Source organism: Papio anubis, chromosome 14, assembly GCF_008728515.1.
Source record: "Papio anubis isolate 15944 chromosome 14, Panubis1.0, whole genome shotgun sequence".
NCBI lineage: Eukaryota > Metazoa > Chordata > Mammalia > Primates > Cercopithecidae > Papio > Papio anubis.
In genome coordinates this window covers 62273098-62294831 of record NC_044989.1, presented here as the reverse complement: position 1 = coordinate 62294831, position 21734 = coordinate 62273098, and the positions used below count along the sequence as shown (strand labels likewise).

The following is a 21734-nucleotide window of genomic DNA, read 5'->3' as shown; positions in this document are numbered from 1 at the left end:
AGCACTCGCCTTTTAAATCGCGCGTTGTCATTGCCGCCTCGCGTAAAGGCCCCCCGGCGTTCTTCACCTACAGCGCCCCATGCGTACAACCTCGCCGGTCCGGAGCTCCCCGCACACATCGACGTCAACCGGCGTGCAGCGGACAGCCTTCTACGTCACGTCAGCGCCGCGCCGCAGGAAGGCCCCCTTCTCTGCCTCCGCCTCCTCCCGACGCCGGCGCCGCTTTCTGGAAGGTTCGTGAAGGCGGTGAGGGCTTACCGTTATTACTCTGCGGCCGGCCAGAATCCGGGTCCATCCGTCCTTTCCGAGCCCACCCAGACCCAGCCGACTTTGCCATGCCCGAGAATGTGGCACCCCGGAGCGGGGCGCCTGCCGGGGCTGCCGGCGGCCGCGGAAAAGGCGCCTATCAGGACCGCGACAAGCCAGCCCAGATCCGCTTCAGCAACATTTCCGCCGCCAAAGGTATCACTCTCAGGGCCTGACCCGCGGGGCCGCGGGGCTGAGCTCTGCGCTCTCACCGTGGGCTTGAGCTGGTTTGGCTCTTTGGTTTGGCTCTTTTCACGTTCTTTCGGGTGTTCCCCTCTTGTCCTCCCTGTGGAAGCAGCCCAGTGAAGGGATCCCTACTCCTGTTTTTCTGTCGATGATTGCCAACCCGGAGTATGGAGGCCTTTGAACTTGCCCCATTTTGCGTCTTAGTCTCCCATAGTTTTTCATCCTGCATTGTGCATCATTCATATTGGAGTCGAAAGCAGTTCAAAATGCCGAGGATTGCGTGCAGTCTCCCCGAGGGGTCTGACGCTTAAGGGCTGTCGCTTATCTGCTTATTGGAACTGGTAGAATGCACAGTATGTTTCAGCTTTCTTATTCTTAAAGAGGTATTAAATAAACTTGACACAGCTGTTGAGACGAATTGGGTGAACTCCGCGTCTAAATTGGGGCGAGGCTCATTGTACTGGGATGGATGTAGGAACCGACTTACGTGTCTTGTTTGAAATAGTTGCGGAAAGTTACGTTGATGTCGTCTCTGCATGTGCACAGCCAAATCAAGAAACAATTATTTGGTTTTTTTGTAGAAGAGTGTGGCACGCATTGGAAATCAGACCAGAGTTTCATTCTCTGCTTCCGTTACTTCATGTCTTAGTGACCTGTAACCTCTGTGCCAAAGATTTCTTACCTATAAAATTGAGGAGGAAATGTTTGCTTTTTAGAGTTAAGATTAAGAGAAATCGAGTTGAGATAGAAAGCTCTGGAAGGAAAAGTCAGGACAGAGGTTTAGAGATCTTGCCCGAGTGTATATTGAGTATAGTATTTCTTTTGGGTTGAAGAATAGTATGTTTGCGGAAGAGGTGAGATTAGAAAGCTAGGTTGGGGCCAGATGTTAAAGGCCTGGTGTCCTGGAAAGTATTTGACTTAATCTCCCCCAGCTATCGGATCATTTCTTTTTAACCAACGTATAGGCTTGCTGTGAGGATTCAGTGAGAAAGCATGTAAAGACGCATGTACCCCTTAAAAGTATTTGCAGTCATCAGCCCAAGTAACTGGGAATGTGATGGTGATTAGATAGGTAACCCTGAATGTAAGAAAAAGTAATCATTTCTAACTTGGGCCTAATGAGTTGGAAAGGTCAGAATGGCCAAATTTAGGATTCATTTGGAAGTTCAGGAGATAATGTACCTGGAAGCGAAGGTTTGTAGGTTAATTGGGGACCATAGTTGAAGCTTACATTTGTTAGATTAGGAACAGAATGTTGAAAGATAAATTTTGGTCCAGGCAGGGTGGCTCACATCTGTAATCCCAGCACTTTGGGAGGCTGAGGCGGGCGGATCACATGAGGTCAGGAGTTCAAGACCAACCTCACCAACATGGAGAAACCCTGTCTCTACTAAAAATACAAAATTAGACGAGTGTGGTGGCATACGCCTGTAGTCTCAGCAACTGGGGAGGCTGAGGCGGGGGAATCGCTTGAACCTGGAAGGCGGAGGTTGCCGTGAACCGACATCCCGCCGTTGCACTCCAGCCAGGGCGACGAGCGAAACTCTGTCTCAAAAAAGAAAAAGAGATTTGGGGGCCAAGAGAGTTTATAATATGGTTGATATTCAACAAACAAGATAAGTGGGAAATTTAGTAACCTTTGAAACAAAAGTGAACAGAGAACTGAAACAACAGAGGAGGGTGTGCATGTGGGAAGGAAAGGCCACCTAAATTATCTGTGAAGATGACCCGTTATATCTTGAACTCCCGGCCTCAAGTGATGGCCCACCTTGGCCTCACAAAGTGCTGGGATTTCAGGTGTGAGCCACCGTGCCTGGCCCCAGGGATGTTTTATAACATACTGATGACCAAAAGCCACCGTGCCCGGCCCCAGGGATGTTTTTTAACATACTGATGACCAAAAGCTACGATTTGAGAGTTTGGGTTTTTGTTTGGTTTGTTGGATTGGTTTGTTGAGATGGAGTCTTGCTCTGTCCCCCAGGCTGGAGTGCAGTGGCGTGATCTCTGCTCACTGCAACCTCCGCCTCCTGGGTTCAAGCCATGCTCCTGCCTCAGCCTCCTGAGTAGCTGGGACTACAGATGTGCGCCGCCACACCCAGCTCATTTTTGTATTGTTAGTAGAGGCTGGGTTTCGCCATGTTGTCCAGGCTGGTCTTGAGCTCCTGACCACCTCAGCCTCCCGAAGCGCTGGGATTACAGGTGTGAGCCATCGCGCCCGGCCTTGTTGGATTTTTTTAAGAGTATCTTGCTCTATAGCATTTCCATTGTGGTTTGCCCTTTTGGCGGTGTTAGTGTTAATTTTTGCTGTAGGCCACCTATACACCATGTTCACATTAGTGAACAAATGTCTTTACTCTCAGAGATTACACACTAGACAGAGTAAACAAATAAGTGAATTATATATAAATTGAGCATTCCTAATTTGAAGTACTCTAAAATTCAAAACGCTTCTGGTCCTAATCATTTTGGAAAAAGGATACTCATCCATCAGTATGTTAGATCTAGACAGTTCTGTTGCTGCTTGCCCTGTTTTAAGGAATGGAGGAAATAGCAATTCTCAGAGCTCCTAACTAGATTGTACCATTTTGACATCTGAAGGAAGATGAGATGAATCCTCAAAATGTATTCTGCCATAAGCTGATTACAAATATTAGGCCAGGCGCGGTAGCTCACACCTGTAATCCCAGCATTTTGGGAGGCCGAGGCAGGCAGATGGAGGTCAAAAGATCGAGACCATCCTGGCCAACGTAGTGAAACCCTGTCTCTACTAAAAATACAAAAAAATAGCTGGGCGTGGTGGCAGCTACTCGAGAGGCTGAGGCAGGAGAATCACTTGAACTCAGGAGGCGGAGGTTGCAGTGAGCTGAGATCGCACCACTGCACTCTAGCCTTGTGACAGACAGAGTGAGACCCTGTCTCAATAATACTGTGTACGTTGACTAACAAAAAAGTGAAGCATCATACATTTAAATTAATTATTTTAATTACTCTGTTTCCAATAGATTATTTTTAGACAACGAATTTTCTTCTGTGGACACCGTGATTTGTTATGCACCATATCCTAATAAGAACACAATGATCATTTGCGAGGAAAAACCTCTCTTTAAGGAGTCTTGATTTCCCGTACCTCCAGCTATTCTGGGAGGCTGAGGTGGGAGGGTTGCTTGAGCCAAGGAGTTTGAGGCCACCCTGGGCAATATAGTAAGACCCTGTCTCTTAAAAAAAAAAAGTTCTAATTTCTTTTGTTTTCTTTTTTTTTTCCATCTGCAGCGGTTGCTGATGCTATTAGAACAAGCCTTGGACCAAAAGGAATGGATAAAATGGTAAAGAGTTGAGTCATTGAGTACTAATTGAGCACTGCTGTTCACACTGCAAGACCTTGATGGAGGGTTAGATGTGCTGTTTAAAAAGTAAAAGATGGGGCTGGGTGTGGTGGGTCACACCTGTAATCCCAGTACTTAGGGAGGCTGAGGGGCGAATCACCTGAGGTCAGGAGTTCGAGACCATCCTGACCAACATGGAGAAACCCTGTCTCTACTAAAAATACAAAATTAGCCAGGCATGGTGGCTCATGCCCGTAATCCCAGCTCCTTGGGAAGCTGAGGCAGGAGAATTGCTTGAACCTGGGAGGCAGAGGTTGTGGTGAGCCGAGATTGCGCCATTGCACTGTAGCCTGGGCAAGAAGAGCAAAACTCCGTCTCAAAAAATAAATAAATAAATAAAAATAGTAGAAAGTGAGTGAGGCAGAGTGTATCATACCTGTAATCCTAGCACTTTGGGAGGCCGAAGTGGGTGAATCACAAGGTCAAGAGTTTGAGACCAGCCTGGCCAATATGGTGAAACCCGGTCTCTACTAAAAATACAAAAATTAGCCAGGCATGGTGGTGAGCACCTGTAGTCCCAGTTACTCAGGAGGTGGGAGGCTAAGGCAGGAGAATCACTTGAACCCAGGAGGCAGAGGTTGCAGTGAGCCGAGATTGCACAGCTGCACTCCAGCCTGGGTGACTGAGCAAGACTCCATCTCAAACCAAAACCAAAAAAACAGTAAAAAGTGTAGGGTACCTGGAGTTTAGAGGAAGGAGAGATTACTTTGGAGTCAACAGGACTAAACTATAATTCATACTTTGTTTAATGCTTTTTAAACGATGAGAATGCACACCCAAACATAGGTATCTATTATGTAGTTAAGTGGAAAGTATTATAAATCCAAGTATTGGGACTTCAGTTTAGTATTCCTTATGGATGTAACTTTGTATTCTAATGTGGGTCTCTGGGAGGTAAAACAATAATGGAGGATCATCTGGATGATACTACAGATTATTCTCCTCTCTGGATGTTTGAAAATCTGTCCTTCCCAAAAATGCTGTTGTCCTTTTTGTAGGACAAAAAAGGAAAAAAGTTACTGTGTTGACTGTAAGAATTGTGTTCACCGCATTGCATGGTACTCCTTTAGGGCATCCATGGTGGAAATCATGCTTCTGATTAATAAGAAATTATTAAAGATAGCAAGTGCTTCTTTATAATATTTTTCCTTTTTTTCTTTTTTGTGTGTCTGCGTTTCTTCACTTTTAGATTACCCTGCAACAAAGGCACTTTTTTCTTTTGTAAAGTTGGACTGTTGTGCATATTCTTTTTTTTTTTTTTTTGAGACGAAGTTTCGCCCTTGTTGTCCAGGCAATGGCATGATCTCAGCTCACCGCGACCCCCGCCTCCCAGGTTCGAGCGATTCTCCTGCCTCAGCTTCCCTAGTAGCTAGGATTATAGGCATGTGCCACCACGCCCGGCTAATTCTGTATTTTCAGTAGAGATGGGGTTTCTCCATGGGTCAGACTGGTCTTGAACTCTCCACTTCAGGTGATCAGCTTGCCTCGGCCTCCCAAAGTGCTGGGATTACAGGCATGAACCACCGTGCCCAGCCTGTTATTGCATATTCTTAAATTATTATGCTAATGTAAGGGAAGATAATTTAAAATTCAGTACTTTGCAAACAGAAATTAACTTCTCTATTTTGAAATATAAAAGTTTAATGAAACTGTTAAGGTGTCACACTGAAATACAACTTTAAAATTTTTTTCTAGATTCAAGATGGGAAAGGTGATGTAACCATTACAAATGATGGTGCTACCATTCTGAAACAAATGCAGGTGTTACACCCAGCAGCCAGAATGGTAAGTATAATTTTAGGTGAGTCTTTTTTTTTTTTTTTTTGAGACAGAGTCTTGCTCTGTCACCCAGGCTGGAATGCCATGGTGCAGTCTCAACCCACTGCAGCCTCCACCTCCTGAATTCAAGCAATTCTCCTGCCTTAGCCTGCTGAGTAGCTGGGATTACAGGTACGCACCACCACGCCTGGCTAGTTTTTATATTTTCAGTAGAGACGGGTTTCGCCATGTTGGTCAGGCTGGTCTCAAACTCCTGACCTTATGATCCACCTGCCTCGGCCTCCCAAAGTGCTGGGATTATAGGCATGAGCCACCGCGCCTGGCTAGGTGAGTCTTCTTTTTTAAGTGTATTTGATATTTGGTAAACAGTTAAATTTATTTGTTTGATCACGTATTTAAGCACAATTAACACTTTTTGTGCTAAACAGGCATATTTTTAGGATACATTTTGTGCCTAACATTGTGCTTTTTGATGTGAGGTGATGATAAAACACAAATCAAGCCAGGCATGGTGGTGCATACCTTTAGTCCCAGCCACTTCTTAGGCTGACATGGGAGGATTGTTTGAGTTCAGGAGTTTGTGGCTGCAGTGAGCTATAATCACACCACCACACTCCATTCTGGGTGACAGAGTGAAACCCCAGGAAAAAGAAAAAAAAACAGCTGGGCACAGTGGCTCACACCTGTAATCCCGGCACTTTGGGAAGCCAAGGTGGGAGGATTGCTTGAGCTCAGGAGTTTGAGACCAGCTTGGCCAACATGGTGAGACCTTGTCTCTACTGAAAACACAAAAAATAATAGCTGGGTGTGGTGGTGCGCACCTGTGGTCTCAGCTACTCGGGAGGCTGAGGTGGGAGAATCACTTGAGTCCAGGGGCAGAGGTGGTAGTGAGCTTGATTGGGCCACTGCACTCCAGCCTGGGTGACAAAGTGAGACCCTGTCTCAAAAAAAAACAAAACACAAGTCACCTTATACTTGTCCATGGAAATGAGTATTTTTCCTCTCAAATGATTATTGTGTTCTTATTAGAATATGGTGCATAACAGTTCACATGTCCACAGAAGAAAATGCATTGTCTAAAAATCTGCTGGAAACAGTAATTATTTTACTTCTTTTTTTTTTTTTTTTTTTTTGAGACAGAGTCTTGCTCTGTCGCCCAGGCTGGAGTGCAGTGGCCGGATCTCAGCTCACCGCAAGCTCTGCCTCCCGGGTTTACGCCATTCTCCTGCCTCAGCCTCCTGAGCAGCTGGGACTACAGGCGCCCGCCACCTTGCCTGGCTAGTTTTTTTTTTGTATTTTTTAGTAGAGACGGGGTTTCACCGGGTTAGCCAGGACGGTCTCCATCTCCTGACCTCGTGATCCGCCCGTCTCGGCCTCCCAAAGTGCTGGGATTATAGGTTTGAGCCACCGCGCCCAGCCCTATTTTACTTCTTTTACCTTATACTTGTCCATGGAAACTTGGCATACACTTGAGGAATGAGGAGATTAAAAACATAAACCTGTTGTCAAGTCATATGAGCAAAAACAAATGCATTAGAAATAAATTTCTCTCAGGCCAGGCGTAGTGGCTCATGCCTGGGATCCCAGCACTTTGGGAGGCTGAGGCAGGTGGATCACCTGAGGTCAGGAGTTCGACACCAACCTGGCCAACATCATGAAACCCCATCTCTACTAAAAATACAAAAATTAGCTGGGCATGCTGGTGCATGCCTTTAATTTCAGCTACTTGGGAGGCAGAGACAGGAGAATTGCTTGAACTCGGGAGGTAGAGGTTACAGTAACATACTACATACAAATACTAATGGTCTTTGCTTCAAAAATATTCATTTGACACATTTTAATTTCTTCTTTCTGTATTTTCCAAATTTTGTATAATTACCACATACTATTTTACAACAAAAAAATTTTGTTATCCAGAAGTGACAAGTCTATATGTAATATTGCTATTAAAATGTTGAAAAAAAATGATAGTTTATTATAGGAAAATAAGCATCTTATTTGGAACATAAAGCATTGTTAAATAAAACAAAACTTCACTGCTACGTGAAGTTTTGCTGTTTTCTTGGATGGTCCTGAGGCTTCATACGTTGTGCCATCCACCAATTAAGAAAAGATGGCTTTTTAATGAATCAGATTATACTTATAAGGGGTCTATTCAAATAAACTTGGCAAAAGAGTTGATACTCTGAGGCTGGGAATGGTGATTCATGCTTGTAATCTCAGCACTTTGGGAGACTGAAGCAGGAGGATTGTTTGAGCCCAGGAGTTCGAGAGCATTCTAGGCAACATAATGGGACCCCACCTCTGTAAAAAACAAAACAAAAAACAAAACTTTTTTAAAAAGTAGCCACATGTGTTAGCATGCACCTATAGCCCCAGCTACTTGGGAGACTGAAACAGGAGGATCTCTTGAGCCCAGGAGGTGGAGGCTGTAGTGGGCCATGATCACACTGCTGTACTCCAGTCTGGGTGACAGAGTGAGACCCTGTCTCAAAAAAAAAAAAAAAAAAAAAAGATACTCTAGTCTTATCTGAAATGCCCCATTTCTTAGCTTCCAAGTCTATAGAGTACCTATGATACATTTTTGCTTTCTGATTAGAACCTTTGAGTAGCAGGGCAGGGGGAGATGACAACCCACAATCTGAACTGGAGATCATCTATTAGTCTTTAATTTTAAATGAAACCCAAGGTAGACAACAAATCAGAAATCAGGAATCATGTTGAATCCTCAAATTCTGTTTGTGACACTGGTGTGATTACTTGAATTAGGTGTTACTGGGTTCTCTCATTTCTCATTGAGCAACTTGGCATTTTCTGTTCACTTAGCTGGTGGAGCTGTCTAAGGCTCAAGATATAGAAGCAGGGGATGGCACCACATCAGTAGTCATCATTGCTGGCTCCCTCTTAGATTCGTGTACCAAGCTTCTTCAGAAAGGTGGGTAGGATGTACTTTATTACTGAATAAAGAAAAGTTTAAAAGAACAAACTTTAGGAAAAGCCAAGTTATTCATAAGTAATACGGGATTTAAGATTTAATTTGAGATACCTAATCTTTTTGCCAAGAATTTTTTAAAGTTTTAGATTTTGCTATATTTATAATAGAAATTAGAAGAAATTTTCCTTTGGCTGCTGATATTTGCTGGGCTCCTTTTTGAATGGAACTCAATTGTTGTTCAAAAATGAGTGGTAGAGGCCGGACATGGTGGCTCACGCCTGTAATCCCAGCACTTTAGGAGACCGAGGTGGGTGGATCCCCTGAGGTCAGGAGTTCAAGACCAGCCTGACCAACATAGTGAAACCCTGTCTCTACTAAATACAAAAAATTAGCCAGGCATGGTGGCACATGCCTGTAATCCCAGCTAAGGCAAGAGAATCGCTTGAACCCAGGAGGCGGAGGTTGCAGTGAGCCAGGATCATGCCATCACACTCCAGCCTGGGCAACAAGAGTGAACTCCATCTCAAAAAAAAAAAAAATGAGTGGTAGAAATATTACTAATCTTAGACTCTTGTACAAGTAAGATTTGGGAGAGAAAGTCAGGATTGTCCTTGCTTTAGTAAATGGTATTTAATTATAGTAGTGACTCTCCAGTCACTTACTCTACTTATTATGTAGATTTGTGATATTTTTAAAAGTATCGGCCAGGTGTGGTGACCTTGTAATCCCCGGCACTTTGGGAGGTTGAGGCTGGCAGATCAATTGAGCCCAAAGAGTTGAGAGCAGACTGGGCAACGTGGCAAAACCCTGTCTCCACTGAAAAAAAAAAAAAAAAAAAAAAAAGCCAGGTGTGGTGGCATGTGTCAGTAGTCCCAGCTACTCAGGAGGCTAAGGTGGGAGGATCACTTGAGCCTGGGAGGTTGAGGCTAAGATCAGGCCGCTGCACTCCAGCCTGGGTGACCGAGTGAGACCCTGTCTCCCCCCAAAAAAAAGGTATAAAATTTGGCTTTAGTCTTAAGTATTAATAAGTATGTAATCTATTTTAAATTGGATGGAAGTAAATTATTAGTCACTGTTAGCAGGTTACTGAAGCTACTATTAAGAATAGTTAAATTTGTGCTTGCTTTGACATTAATGAATAGAAAATTTTTAAGTCATGTCAAATGTGTAGTTTACCTGCTATAATTAAATAACTAGACTTTCACAAATGACAGGGATTCATCCAACCATCATTTCTGAGTCATTCCAGAAGGCCCTGGAAAAGGGCATTGAAATCTTGACTGACATGTCTCGACCTGTGGAACTGAGTGACAGAGAAACTTTGTTAAATAGTGCAACCACTTCACTGAACTCAAAGGTGAGGCAAGCACTAACAGATAGTTGTCAAATTAATGTGTGTTACTCTGTGATTCTTGATGCTATACAGTACATAAATAGTAAGTTTCAAGAGTGACTAGGTAACTGTTATAATCTGTGTAATTGAATTGATTTAAGATTAAGAGAGGAAACGAGCCATAAGGCTAACAAAGGAGTTGGAATATTTAATATATACTATATCCATATCCACTTCTCTATTTAATGCATTGTAACAGTGTTTTGGTAAAGCTAGATATTTTAATTTGCTTATAAGAAACCTTTTCCTCTGCCAAATCAGAAAGACTGCCATAGGTCTCTGGCAGTATAGCTAATTTTTATTGAATACTTTATATGGTGGGCATTGTGATAAGTTTTTTACATTTATTATCCTCTTCAAGGCCCTCAGTCATATCCCCATTTTATAGATGAAGAGAGTAGATCTAGAGAAGTAACTTATTCAAGGACCGCTAACAGAAAGAGCTGAGATTTGAACCCAGGACAGGCTACATATGCTGCTTTTCTTATTTACCAAGCTTAAAGCAGTGTTGTACTTTTAAATTTCTGTAGAATTCATGTCACTTGTTTTCTGTAATGTCCTGTGTTTGTCCCGTCCATCCCCTAATCCTTTTTCCTTTTAAAAATCAGTATTAAGTCCATACATTGATTTTGTTTGAATGTTAGATGGTGTTAGGGACACTAAGTGATACTGTTGGATGTCCCCAGAACTGATATAGATAGTATAGCTAAATGGTTACAAGCACTAGTCATTGAGTCTAGACTGCTTGTGTTTGTTCAATGCTGACTTCACCACTTAACTACGCTGTTAGTTTGGCCAAAATGACTTGACCTCTTGGCTCCAGTTTCTCCTTCTGAAGATTGAATGAGTTAATATGTAAAGTTCTGAGACCACTGCCTGGCATGTGTTAAGTGATTGATAAATGTTAGCAATTTTTATCAACCCCTCATCAGGAATGTACATACATAACATTGATGCCTCATCACACATTGATTTTAGATAGGAAATATTCACGTAAAATTAAATTTATGCTTTTTGGATTTCCTGTAAAACTTTGATATTCTACAGTCCTGGCTATTATATTAATAAAAGAAAAAAGCAAGCATACATGTTTTTATTTTGTGCCCCTGGTGACAACCTGAATGGAAAAGACAGTTTATGGACTGTCTTCTTGTGGGTGTTTCCCTCTTCGCATGCACACCCTACTGCAAAAATTATTAGAGCCCTTCTTAAGTATATTTGTCATTGAAAAGTTAGGACTTTTTCTACTGTGAAGGTAACTTTTTTTTTTTTTTTAATCTAGGTTGTTTCTCAGTATTCAAGTCTGCTTTCTCCAATGAGTGTAAATGCAGTGATGAAAGTGATTGACCCAGCCACAGCCACCAGTGTAGATCTTAGAGATATTAAAATAGTTAAGAAGCTTGGGTAAGCATCTCTAATTGCAACTTGAACAAAAAATTTGAAAATGAGCATAAGATTGCCAAAAATAAGTAAGTTACAAACACCTAGATGAAGGTCACAAAGCTCTCTTTTCTCTTTTTGGTTTTGTTTTCATGAAAACTTGTATTAGTAAGTGGATCTCAAGATTTTGTTTATATTACTTTATGATAATAAGACAGCAGTGGATCAAAGAGATCCAGTAATGGGGCAATAGTAAATGTGAGGCTGAATCACAGTTTATTGGACTGATGACTTTTAATCTGTTAACAATCTATTAAATGTACAGATGTCCACTCCCTCTTAACTTCCCCTCTTTGTTTTTTTCTTAGTGGGACAATTGATGACTGTGAGTTGGTGGAAGGGCTGGTTCTCACCCAAAAAGTATCAAATTCTGGCATAACCAGAGTTGAAAAGGCCAAGATTGGGCTTATTCAGTTTTGCTTATCTGCTCCCAAAACAGATGTAAGTAGAATCCAAATGAAATTGGTTCTGTGTTTAACTTTTTAATAACTTAGGCATTTCTTTATTAAAAATAGAAAATACTTCTAGTGATTTAAAGCATAGATCTCAAAAGAATTACTAGAATTGAGACAAAAATAGAAATTGTTGGTGCAACAAGTGACAAGTCTACATCCTCAATTTGGATATTGAAATTGAGAACTAGCCAATTGCAGCGATGCCTGTAGTCCCAGCTCCTCGGGAAATTTAAGCAGAAAAATTGCTTGAACCTAGGAGTTTGAGGCTGCAGTGTGCTATTCCATCACCTGTGAATAGTCCCTGCACTCCACTCCAGCCGGGGCAACATAGTGGGACCCCATCTTTTCATCGTTGTTAATTTGCAAATTCACAGATTAGAGAGGGACTCCATCTTTTAGAAACAACTAGGATACCCATTTTATATTTTTTGGTTATAAAAAATGTACCTGCAAAAAAGTAAGATGCCATTGTATTTAGTTGAAAGTAAGAATGAAATTTGGGGTATGTATCTTATCCAGACTCTTTTCTATGCATGTCTGTATAATTTATTGCTTGGTATAGTTTTGGTTGAATTTATACAGTACATAGTATTTTCACTTAAAATTCTACTTTTAAAGTTAAAATATCTTACAATGCAAATTATGATGTTTTTTCTAAACAGATGGATAATCAAATAGTGGTTTCTGACTATGCCCAGATGGACCGAGTGCTGCGAGAAGAGAGAGCCTATATTTTAAATTTAGTGAAGCAAATTAAAAAAACAGGATGTAATGTCCTTCTCATACAGAAGTCTATTCTAAGGTGTGGGACTATTTATTTTGTTCATCCCTTAATAATAATTTTGAATCTCCACTAGCAGTTTATTTTTTCTGATAAAATATTTGATTTAATCACTTACTCTAAATTCATATTTTTTAAGGGACAACTCTTAGGTGAAACGAAATAGAGAATTTTTGTTTTAAAAGCACAGAGATAAAGTGTTAGGCCTCAATATTGTACCATCATTTGCTCAGACCAAGGGAAACAAATGGTATAAGTTCAGTTAAGATGTCTAGGAAAAGCACTTTAAAGAAATATATGACTTGTAAATTTAAAACAATAAAGGTATAATTTTGTTTTTTTTGTGTTTTTTTTGTTTGAGACGGAGTCTGGCCTGGGCCCAGGCTGGAGTGCAGTGGCGCGGTGTCGGCTCACTGCAAGCTCCGCCTCCCGAGTTCATGCCATTCTCCTGCCTCAGCCTCCAGAGTAGCTGGGACTACAGGTGCCCACGACCACGCCCGGCTAGTTTTTTTGTATTTTTTTAGTAGAGACAGGGTTTCACCATGTTAGCCAGGGTGATGTTGATCTCCTGACCTCGTGATCTGCCCACCTCAGCCTCCCAAAGTGCTGGAATTACAGGCGTGAGCCACCATGCCCAGCCTCTAATAGCAATTTTTATAGAAACATTTGAGTTGGGTAAACCACCAGAAATCTGCATTTTAACTGGAGTTTTGCTCTTGTTGCCCAGGCTGGAATGCAATGGTGCAGTCTTGGCTCACTGCAACCTCTGCCTCCTGGGTTCAAGCAAGTCTCCTGCCTCAGCCTGCCGAGTAGTTGGGATTACAGGCATGCACCACCACACCCGACTAATTTTGTATTTTTAGTAGAGACAGGGTTTCTCTGTTAGTCAGGCTGGTCTCAAACTCCCAACTTCAGGTGATCCACCAGCCTCAGCCTCCCAAAGTGCTGGGATTACAGGCATGAGCCACCACGCCCGGCTCTATCCTCCCTTTTAAATGTGGGATATATAATTTTTCCTAGACCAAGGTCCTAAACATCAAGCCTTGTTCTTTTAAAAACCAAGTTTGTTGCAGAATTAATTACCTGGTTAAAAGTGGAATTTATTTAAAGGTCTGTGCAATTGCTTGCCTTGTCACGGGCATGTGCCACCATGCCTGGCTAATTTTTGTCTTTTTAGTGGAGACGAGGTTTTACCATGTTGGTCAGGCTGGTCTTGAACTCCTGACCTCGTGATCCACCTGCGTTGGCTCCCCAAAGTGCTGGCATTACAGACGTGAGCCACTGTGCCTGGCCAGTATTTTTTCCTAATAGACACATTCCTATTTATTAATATGCCAGAATGTACTGTGGGTGTTCATTTTATATAGTCTTTGATTGAAGACTCAGAAGACTTGGTTCTAATCCCAATCATATAATAGCTACTGACCTTGAGTAAATTGCCCCCCACTATGCAAATTATACAGATGAGCAAATTGCCTATACAGTTTGCTCATCTGTATAATAGGGATAGTAGTAATATCTACCTTTCTAGTATCACAGAGTTGTTAGATTATTCACAGTTCATGGGGAAGTGTAAATTTGTGGAGTCTGATTAATACTTCTAAATTCATGAAGTATTAATAAGCTTTAATTTACCAAGATGTGCTCATTTTTTAAGAAAAATGAGGTCAGGAACTGTGGCTCACACCTGTAATCCCAGCACTTTGTGGGGCTGAGGTGGGAGGATCTCTTGAGCCCTGAGTTCGAGACCGGCCTGGGCAACATAGGGAGACCCTGTCTCTATTAAATAAATGGGCCAGGTGTGGTGGCTTATGCCTGTAATCCCAGCACTTTAGGAGGCCAAGGCACGTGAATCATCTGAAGTCAGGAGTTCGAGACCAGCCTGGCCAACATGGTAAAACCCCGTCTCTACTAAAAATACAAAAATTAGCCAGGTGTGGTGGCAGGAGCCTGTACACTTGGGAGACTGAGGCAGGAGAATCGCTTGAACCCAGGAGGTGGGGGTTGCAATGAGCTGAGATCGTGCCATTGCACGCCAGCCTGGGCAACAAGAGTGAAATTCCATCTCAAAAAAATATATATATAAATAAATGGGGAAAAAATAGTGACCTAGTTATTTTGTGTATGTTATTAGTGTCATTGGGGACAGAGTACATTTTAATACTGGAATTGTACTAAAATGTCCTTAGAACTGGAAATCTTAATTTTGACCTTATGAACTTAGTAAACTAAAGCATTTTTCTTCAGGAATAATGATTGGTCATTTAAGAAACAGTAATTAAAACCTTAAAGGCATTTGAAGAGCAAAATTTTTCTCTTAACCTAGCATTGACATAATCACTGATTTTGTATTTTAGAGATGCTCTTAGTGATCTTGCATTACACTTTTTGAACAAAATGAAGATTATGGTGATTAAGGATATTGAAAGAGAAGACATTGAATTTATTTGTAAGGTAAAACATCAACATCTGTATTTGTGGAAAATGTCTAATAATCAGATAAATGTTGCCTTAATTTGTAGATTTGACTTTTTTTTCCAGACAATTGGAACCAAGCCAGTTGCTCATATTGACCAATTTACTGCTGACATGCTGGGTTCTGCCGAGTTAGCTGAGGAGGTCAGTTTAAATGGTTCTGGCAAACTGCTCAAGGTAACTATTACATTTAAATTTTTATTTGCTTAGTTTTCGGTGTGGGTTTTTTTTAACCCTTCAGATACTTAATTTGGAATTTGTTTACTGAAGATTACAGGTTGTGCCAGCCCTGGAAAAACAGTTACAATTGTTGTTCGTGGTTCTAACAAACTGGTGATTGAAGAAGCAGAGCGCTCCATTCATGATGCACTATGTGTTATTCGTTGTTTAGTGAAGAAGAGGTAATGTCAGTGTTACATTATTAAGTAACGTTTTGAACATTAAAACTACTGTATTCTGTTTTTTAAGATATAAATAGTAAATTATTAAAAATTTCTGTTGGATAAAATAAGCTGAAAATATATTTGTGAATTTCAGGGCTCTTATTGCAGGAGGTGGTGCTCCAGAAATAGAGTTGGCCCTACGATTAACTGAATATTCACGAACACTGAGTGGTATGGAATCCTACTGCGTTCGTGCTTTTGCAGATGCTATGGAGGTTATTCCATCTACACTAGCTGAAAATGCCGGCCTGAATCCCATTTCTACAGTAACAGAACTAAGAAACCGGCATGCCCAGGGAGAAAAAACTTCAGGCATTAATGTCCGAAAGGTAATCATTTACTCTCTAATGTAGAAAATGTTGATTAGTATAAAAGATTAAAAGTTTTGTAGTCATCTGTTGAATGGAAAGCTCTATAATGAAAAGCATAATCTTGGATTTAAATATGAGGCCTGCTGCAGGTTAATTAATCTATGCCATTGAGTGAGAAGGAAGGTGGTGACATCTTAGGGGGAAGTATTATTTGTTCACTAAATCTGCCACTTACTAACTTTTAGCAAGTTACTTGGTCTGGTCCTCAGTTTCCTCAGGTGTAAAAACAGAGATGATTAATAGTTCCCTCATAGGCCTGTTGTGAGAATTAAATGCATTTCTAGTTAACAAGCTCTTAGATAAATGCTTGGCATATACTAAAGACTATAAGAAATCATTGCTCTAGTTAGCATGAGCTAGTGTAGTTATGTAAGGTAATCACATAGTAATAATACCGCTTTTTTTATTGGTGTTTTGTTGAGACAAATAATAAACACATGATGGGAAAGAACTGACAATCCAACATTATATTTTCTGTATGGTACAGAACTCCAAAGGATGGAACTGTCTGTTTAGGGAAAGCTTTATGAAGATTCATTTTTGGTTGGTAGGGGATGAGGAAAAACAGATGGGTAAGCAGTGGTTTTACAGGTGAGAAGGACCAAGTAGTTCTTCACCTGTGTAGAGCTGGGATTATATATTAAAGATAATAGTGGGCTTTAAGGTTGGAAAGATCAGATAAAAGCTATTAATAGGCTGGACGTGGTGGCTCACGCCTGTAATCCCAGCTCTTTGGGAGGCCGAGGTGGGCACATTACCTGAGGGCAGGAGTTTGAGACCAGCCTGGCCAACATGGCGAAACCCCGTCTCTGCTAAAAATACAAAAAAAAATTAGCCAAAGTGGCAGGCTCCTTTATTCCCAGCTACACGGGGAGGCTGAGTCAGGAGAATTGCTTGAACCAGGGAGGCAGAGGTTGCAGTGAGCCAACATCACACCATTGCACTCCAGCCTGCACGACAGGACGAGACTCCGTCTCAAAAAAAAAGAAAAAAAAAAAAGCTATTAATAGAATGAGGAGGCCCTTGATTATTGAGCCTGCCTTTTTTTTTTTCCTTCCCGTAGTTGGGATCCACTAAAGTGTTTTTTGTTTGTTTTTTCTTTGGAGACGGAATCTTGGTCTGTTACCCAGGCTGGAGTGCAGTAGCACTGTCTCAGCTCACTGCAACCTTCTCCCAGGTTCAAGCAATTCTCCTGCCTCAGCCTCCCGCGTAGCTGGGACTACAGGCGTCCGCCACCACGCCGGGCTAATTTTTTTGTATTTTTTAGTAGAAATGGGGTTTCACTGTGTTGCCCAGGCTGGTTTTGAACTTCTGAGCCCAGGCAATTCGCCTGCCTCAGCCTTCCAAAGTGCTAGGATTATAGGCGTGAGCCACCGCGCGTGGCCTAAAGATTATGAGGCTAAGGACATGAATATTTTAAGAAGAGAAGACTGGAAGCAAGGATGCCTGTTAGAGGCCATCAGGAGTAGTCCTGGGATAAAGGGAAGTAGGATGGTTCAATGAAGAATTTAAGGTGGGAAATATGAGACACTAGACCGGTGTTGGTCTAATTAAGAATTAAAATTCAGAGATGATTTCAACATTAAACAGATAATGTTTTGTTTGTTTTGTTTTTTTGAGACAGAGTCTCACTGTCACCCAGGCTGGAGTGCAGTGGCGCGATCTTGGCTCACTGCACCCTCCGCCTCCTGGGTTCAAGCCATTCTCTTGCCTCAGCCTCCCGAGTAGTTGGGGCTGCAGGCGCTTGCCCCCACGCCTGGCTAATTTTTTGTATTTTTAGTAGAGACAGTGTTTCATTATGTTGGCCAGGATGGTCTCAAATCTCCTGACCTCGTGATCTGCCTGCCTTGGTTTCCCAAAGTGCTGGAATTATAGGCGTGAGCCACTGCGCCTAACCAAGATACTGTAATTTTTAACTATGATCATAATTTTTAACTGATCATTTTGCTAATTTTGCCAACATTTAAAAATAAGTGGCAGGGTGCAGCGGGTCACACCTGTAATCCCAGCACTTTGGGAGGCCAAGGCAGGCTGATCATGAGATCAGGAGATCGAGACCGTCCTGGCTAACATGGTGAAACACTATCTCTACTAAAAATACAGAAAATTAGCTGGGCGTGGTGGTGGGCACCTATAGTCCCAGCTAGGCCGAGGCAGAATGGCGTGAACCCGGGAGGTGGAGCTTCCAGTGAGCCGAGATTGCACTACTGCATTGCAGCCTGGGCAACAGAGCGAGACTCCAACTTAAAAAAAAAAAAAAAAAAAAGTGATACTTAGAAGTTGTTTGTGAGTTAGGATTGGGTGACTATAGCATTAATTCAGTTTTTCCAAATTTTAGTTGAAATAACATCCCACAGTGTAGAGAGGGCTTAGTAGAGTATCATATTCTAATCTGCCTAGACAAAGGGAAAACTAGATTTAGGTCTCGAGGTACACTGGTAACCACGTGGCTGCTGATGTATATTATTAAAGACAGTAAAAGCAACTTCTGCTGATTTGATTTGCAGGGTGGTATTTCCAACATTTTGGAGGAACTGGTTGTCCAGCCTCTGTTAGTGTCAGTCAGTGCTCTGACTCTTGCAACTGAAACTGTTCGGAGCATTCTGAAAATCGATGATGTGGTAAGTGTTTTCAGGTTGCACATTTTCTTAGGAGGTCAAAAGGGCATATATTTTTTAAAGGTTTTTTGTTGTTGTTTGGTTGGTTGGTTGGTTTTTTTGAGACAGAGTTTTGCTCTGTTGCCCAGGCTGGAGCACAGTGCCACAATCTTGGCTCACTACAACCTCCGCCTCCGGGATTCAAGTGATTCTCCTGTCTCAGCCTCCCGAGTAGCTGGGATTACAGGTGTGAGCCACCACGCCTGGCCATTGTTTTTTATTTGAGTAGAGACAGGGTTTCACCATGTTGGTCAGGCTGGTCTTGAACTTCTGACCTTGTGATCCGCCTGCCTCGGCCTCCCAAAGTGCTGGGATTACAGGCATGAGCCACCGTGCCCGGCCAGGTTTTTACTTTTAATAAATGTTTGCTAGTCATCAAGGTGACAGCAGTTCTTAATACAGTTTTTCCTTTTATTAATTGCCTTAAACATTTTCCAGCCTTAAAATTCTGTCTGGTTTTGAAATCTAAGTTTTTCTCTTATCAGGTAAACACTCGATAATCTGGATAACTGACTAACACCATTATGGTCACCAGTATTGCTGCTGGCGTGGAAGAAGATCACCTTGGTGTTCCTTGTTTGGAAGATTATTTCCTCTGAATTTTTGGGCTTGGTCTTCCAGTTGGCATTTGCCTGAAGTTGTATTGAAACAATTTAATGAAAATATTAAATATTTGGTTTCAAAAGGCAGATTGATTTATCTTCTCCCAACATTCTGTTATTTCTGATACTTTTGAAAAACTAATAAAAGAAGCGTAAAAAGTAAGTTTACATGTTGAGGAAAAAGATGGCCCAGTATACTCAACACTGATAAATGCTCATTGGCATTAAAAACTACCAACATGTAAATATATATGCTGTCTTAAAAGTGAATGATATTAGTGGCACCTCTTTGAACCTACTCTGGCTTGGGAGGCTGCCAAATTTAAAAAGAAATAATGTTACAGAAAGAAAATTGAAAAATGAAAGCCTGCTTTTATCCTATCCTAATCCCTTTTCCCAGTAATAATGACTACTCTGTGTTGGATTCCTTCTGCAAATACAAGTGTATACATATATGTAGCAAATCTTACTTATACAAAAGGGATTCTTAACTAATGTCTTGTTTCATTGGTTTTAAACATCTTGATTGCCACTGTCCTGATCTAAGCAACAGTGTCATCTCACCATGAAGAGGTCAAATCTGTAACTAGTCTCTTCCCTTTAGCCACTTTCCCATCTGTCTATTTTGCACACATTGAAGTCTAGTGATTATTTTTTTAGAGAAAAGCTTGTCACCCAGGTTGGAGTGCAGTGGTATGATCATAGGTTACTGCAGCCTTGAACTCCTGGACTTGAGCTAAGAATAAAGAATCCTGCTTTATTCTTTTAAATAGCTACAGCTACAGGTGTGTGCCACCATCCCCCCGTTTTGTTTTGTTTTTTTCCAGAAGCAGGATCTCACTATGTTGCCCAGGCTGGTTTTGAACTCCTGGCCTCAAACAGTCCTGCCTTGGTCTTCTAAAGCCCTGGGATTAAAGGCACTTAGTCAAGCACTCCTTTTGTAAAAGCTTTCATGCCTTTGAGTAAAGGCTAGACCTTTTAAGGTGGATCACAAGTTTGGCCTACACAATCTGGTATTTCAGCTACCATCTCCTTGGGTATTTCACAAGGAGTGTCATGAAAGCAACTGGGCCCCTTTCTAGCATTGTGGAGAAAGAATTTCGACCAAACAGTCTGAAGCTCCTTTTGTATTCATCACAGAACTGGAATAGTTAACTAACTTGGTAAGTGTCTAATATTTTTAGATAAAGATTTCTGTATTATCTGGAATTCAGTATTTCAATTTATTCTTCCTTTTGATAATTAAGAACGTGTGAAAAATGTTAATTCTAGCTGCCATAAAACAGTTGAATCAGGTATACCTTAAAATCGTAAGTCAAAATACTTACCTAATCCATATTTAAACATTTGTCACTCACTCAGCATAAGATGTTTTTCAGTGGCAGTGCCTTGCCATGTTGCCTTGGCAGGAGTGTGGTGGCTGTTCATGGGCAAAGATCATAGCTCACTATAACCTCAAACTCCTGGGCTCAAGTTATCCTGCCACAGCCTCCCAAGTAACTAGCAATACAGGCCTGTGCCACTGCATCCAGATAGCAGAAAAGTTTTTTGTTGTGAGACGGAGTCTCACTCTGACACCCAGGCTGGAGTGCAGTGGCGCCATCTTGGCTTACCACAACCTCCGCCTCCCAGGTTTAAAGGAATTCTCCTGCCCCAGTCTCCTGAGTAGCTGGGATTATAGGTGCACGGCACCACACCTGGCTAGTTTTTGTATTTCTAGTAGAGATGGGGTTTTACCATGTTGGCTAGGCTGGTCTTGAACTGACCTCGTGATCCGCGCATCTTGTCTTCCCAAAGTGCTGGGATTGCAGGCATGAGCCACCATGCCTAGCCAAGTGCTTTTATGTGTTTTGAGACGGGGTCTTGCTCTTTTGCCCAGGCTGGAGTGCAGTGGCACGACTACGGCTCACTATGGCCTCAACTTTCCAAGGCTCAAGCATTCCTTCCACCTCAGCCTCCCTAGTGGCTGGTACTACAGGCACACACTACCATGCCTGGCTAGTTTTTGTATTTTTTTTGTAGAGATGAGGTCTGGCTGTATTACCCAGGCTGGTGTTGAATTCCTAGGCTCAAGCTATCCTTGCCTTGGCTTCCCAGTGCTAGGATTATAGGCGTGAGCCACAATGCCCAGCCTAACAGCACAAAGCTTTTTGTTCTTAGGTTATGCCTAAATAATACAAATAGTTTATATAACAACATTCTTAAAAGAGGATTCTTCCAGTCGGGTGCGGTCACTCACGCCTGTAATTCCAGCACTTTGGGAGGCCGAGGCAATGGATCACGAGGTCAGGAGTTTGAGACCAGTGTGGCCAACATGGTGAAACCCCGTCTCTACTAAAGGTACACAATCTGGTATTTCAGCTACCATCTCCTTGGGTATTTCACAAGGAGTGTCGTACCTTTGTACCTTTCTACTAAAGGTACAAAAAAAAAAAATAGCTGGGTGTGGTGGCAGGCACCTGTAATCCCAGCTACTCGGGAGGTTTGAAGAGTAGAATGAACATTGTATTACCCTCCACTTAGATTTA

The 21734-nt window shown here is 41.9% G+C and overlaps 2 protein-coding genes across 2 annotated transcripts in view; one reads left to right on the top strand and one right to left on the bottom strand.

Moving 5' to 3' along the window:
• COMMD1 (copper metabolism domain containing 1) overlaps positions 1 to 84 on the bottom strand; it is a 241074-nt gene extending 240990 nt beyond the window's left edge. The window contains exon 1 of the mRNA XM_017947570.2: positions 10 to 84. The gene's annotated coding sequence lies outside the window, so the exon portion shown is untranslated. The remainder of the gene's footprint in view (positions 1 to 9) is intronic.
• Positions 85 to 190: 106 nt separating this feature from the next.
• Positions 191 to 19295, top strand: CCT4 (chaperonin containing TCP1 subunit 4). The gene is made up of 14 exons (XM_003908705.5): positions 191 to 462; positions 3763 to 3815; positions 5571 to 5660; positions 8481 to 8589; positions 9804 to 9946; positions 11265 to 11386; positions 11731 to 11863; positions 12540 to 12679; positions 15016 to 15112; positions 15200 to 15310; positions 15404 to 15534; positions 15671 to 15905; positions 18455 to 18568; positions 19090 to 19295. Exons 1-14 carry the CDS (start codon positions 336 to 338, stop codon positions 19102 to 19104), a joined length of 1620 nt encoding a protein of 539 aa, XP_003908754.3. The 5' UTR covers positions 191 to 335; the 3' UTR covers positions 19105 to 19295.
• The last annotated feature ends 2439 nt before the right edge of the window (positions 19296 to 21734 follow it).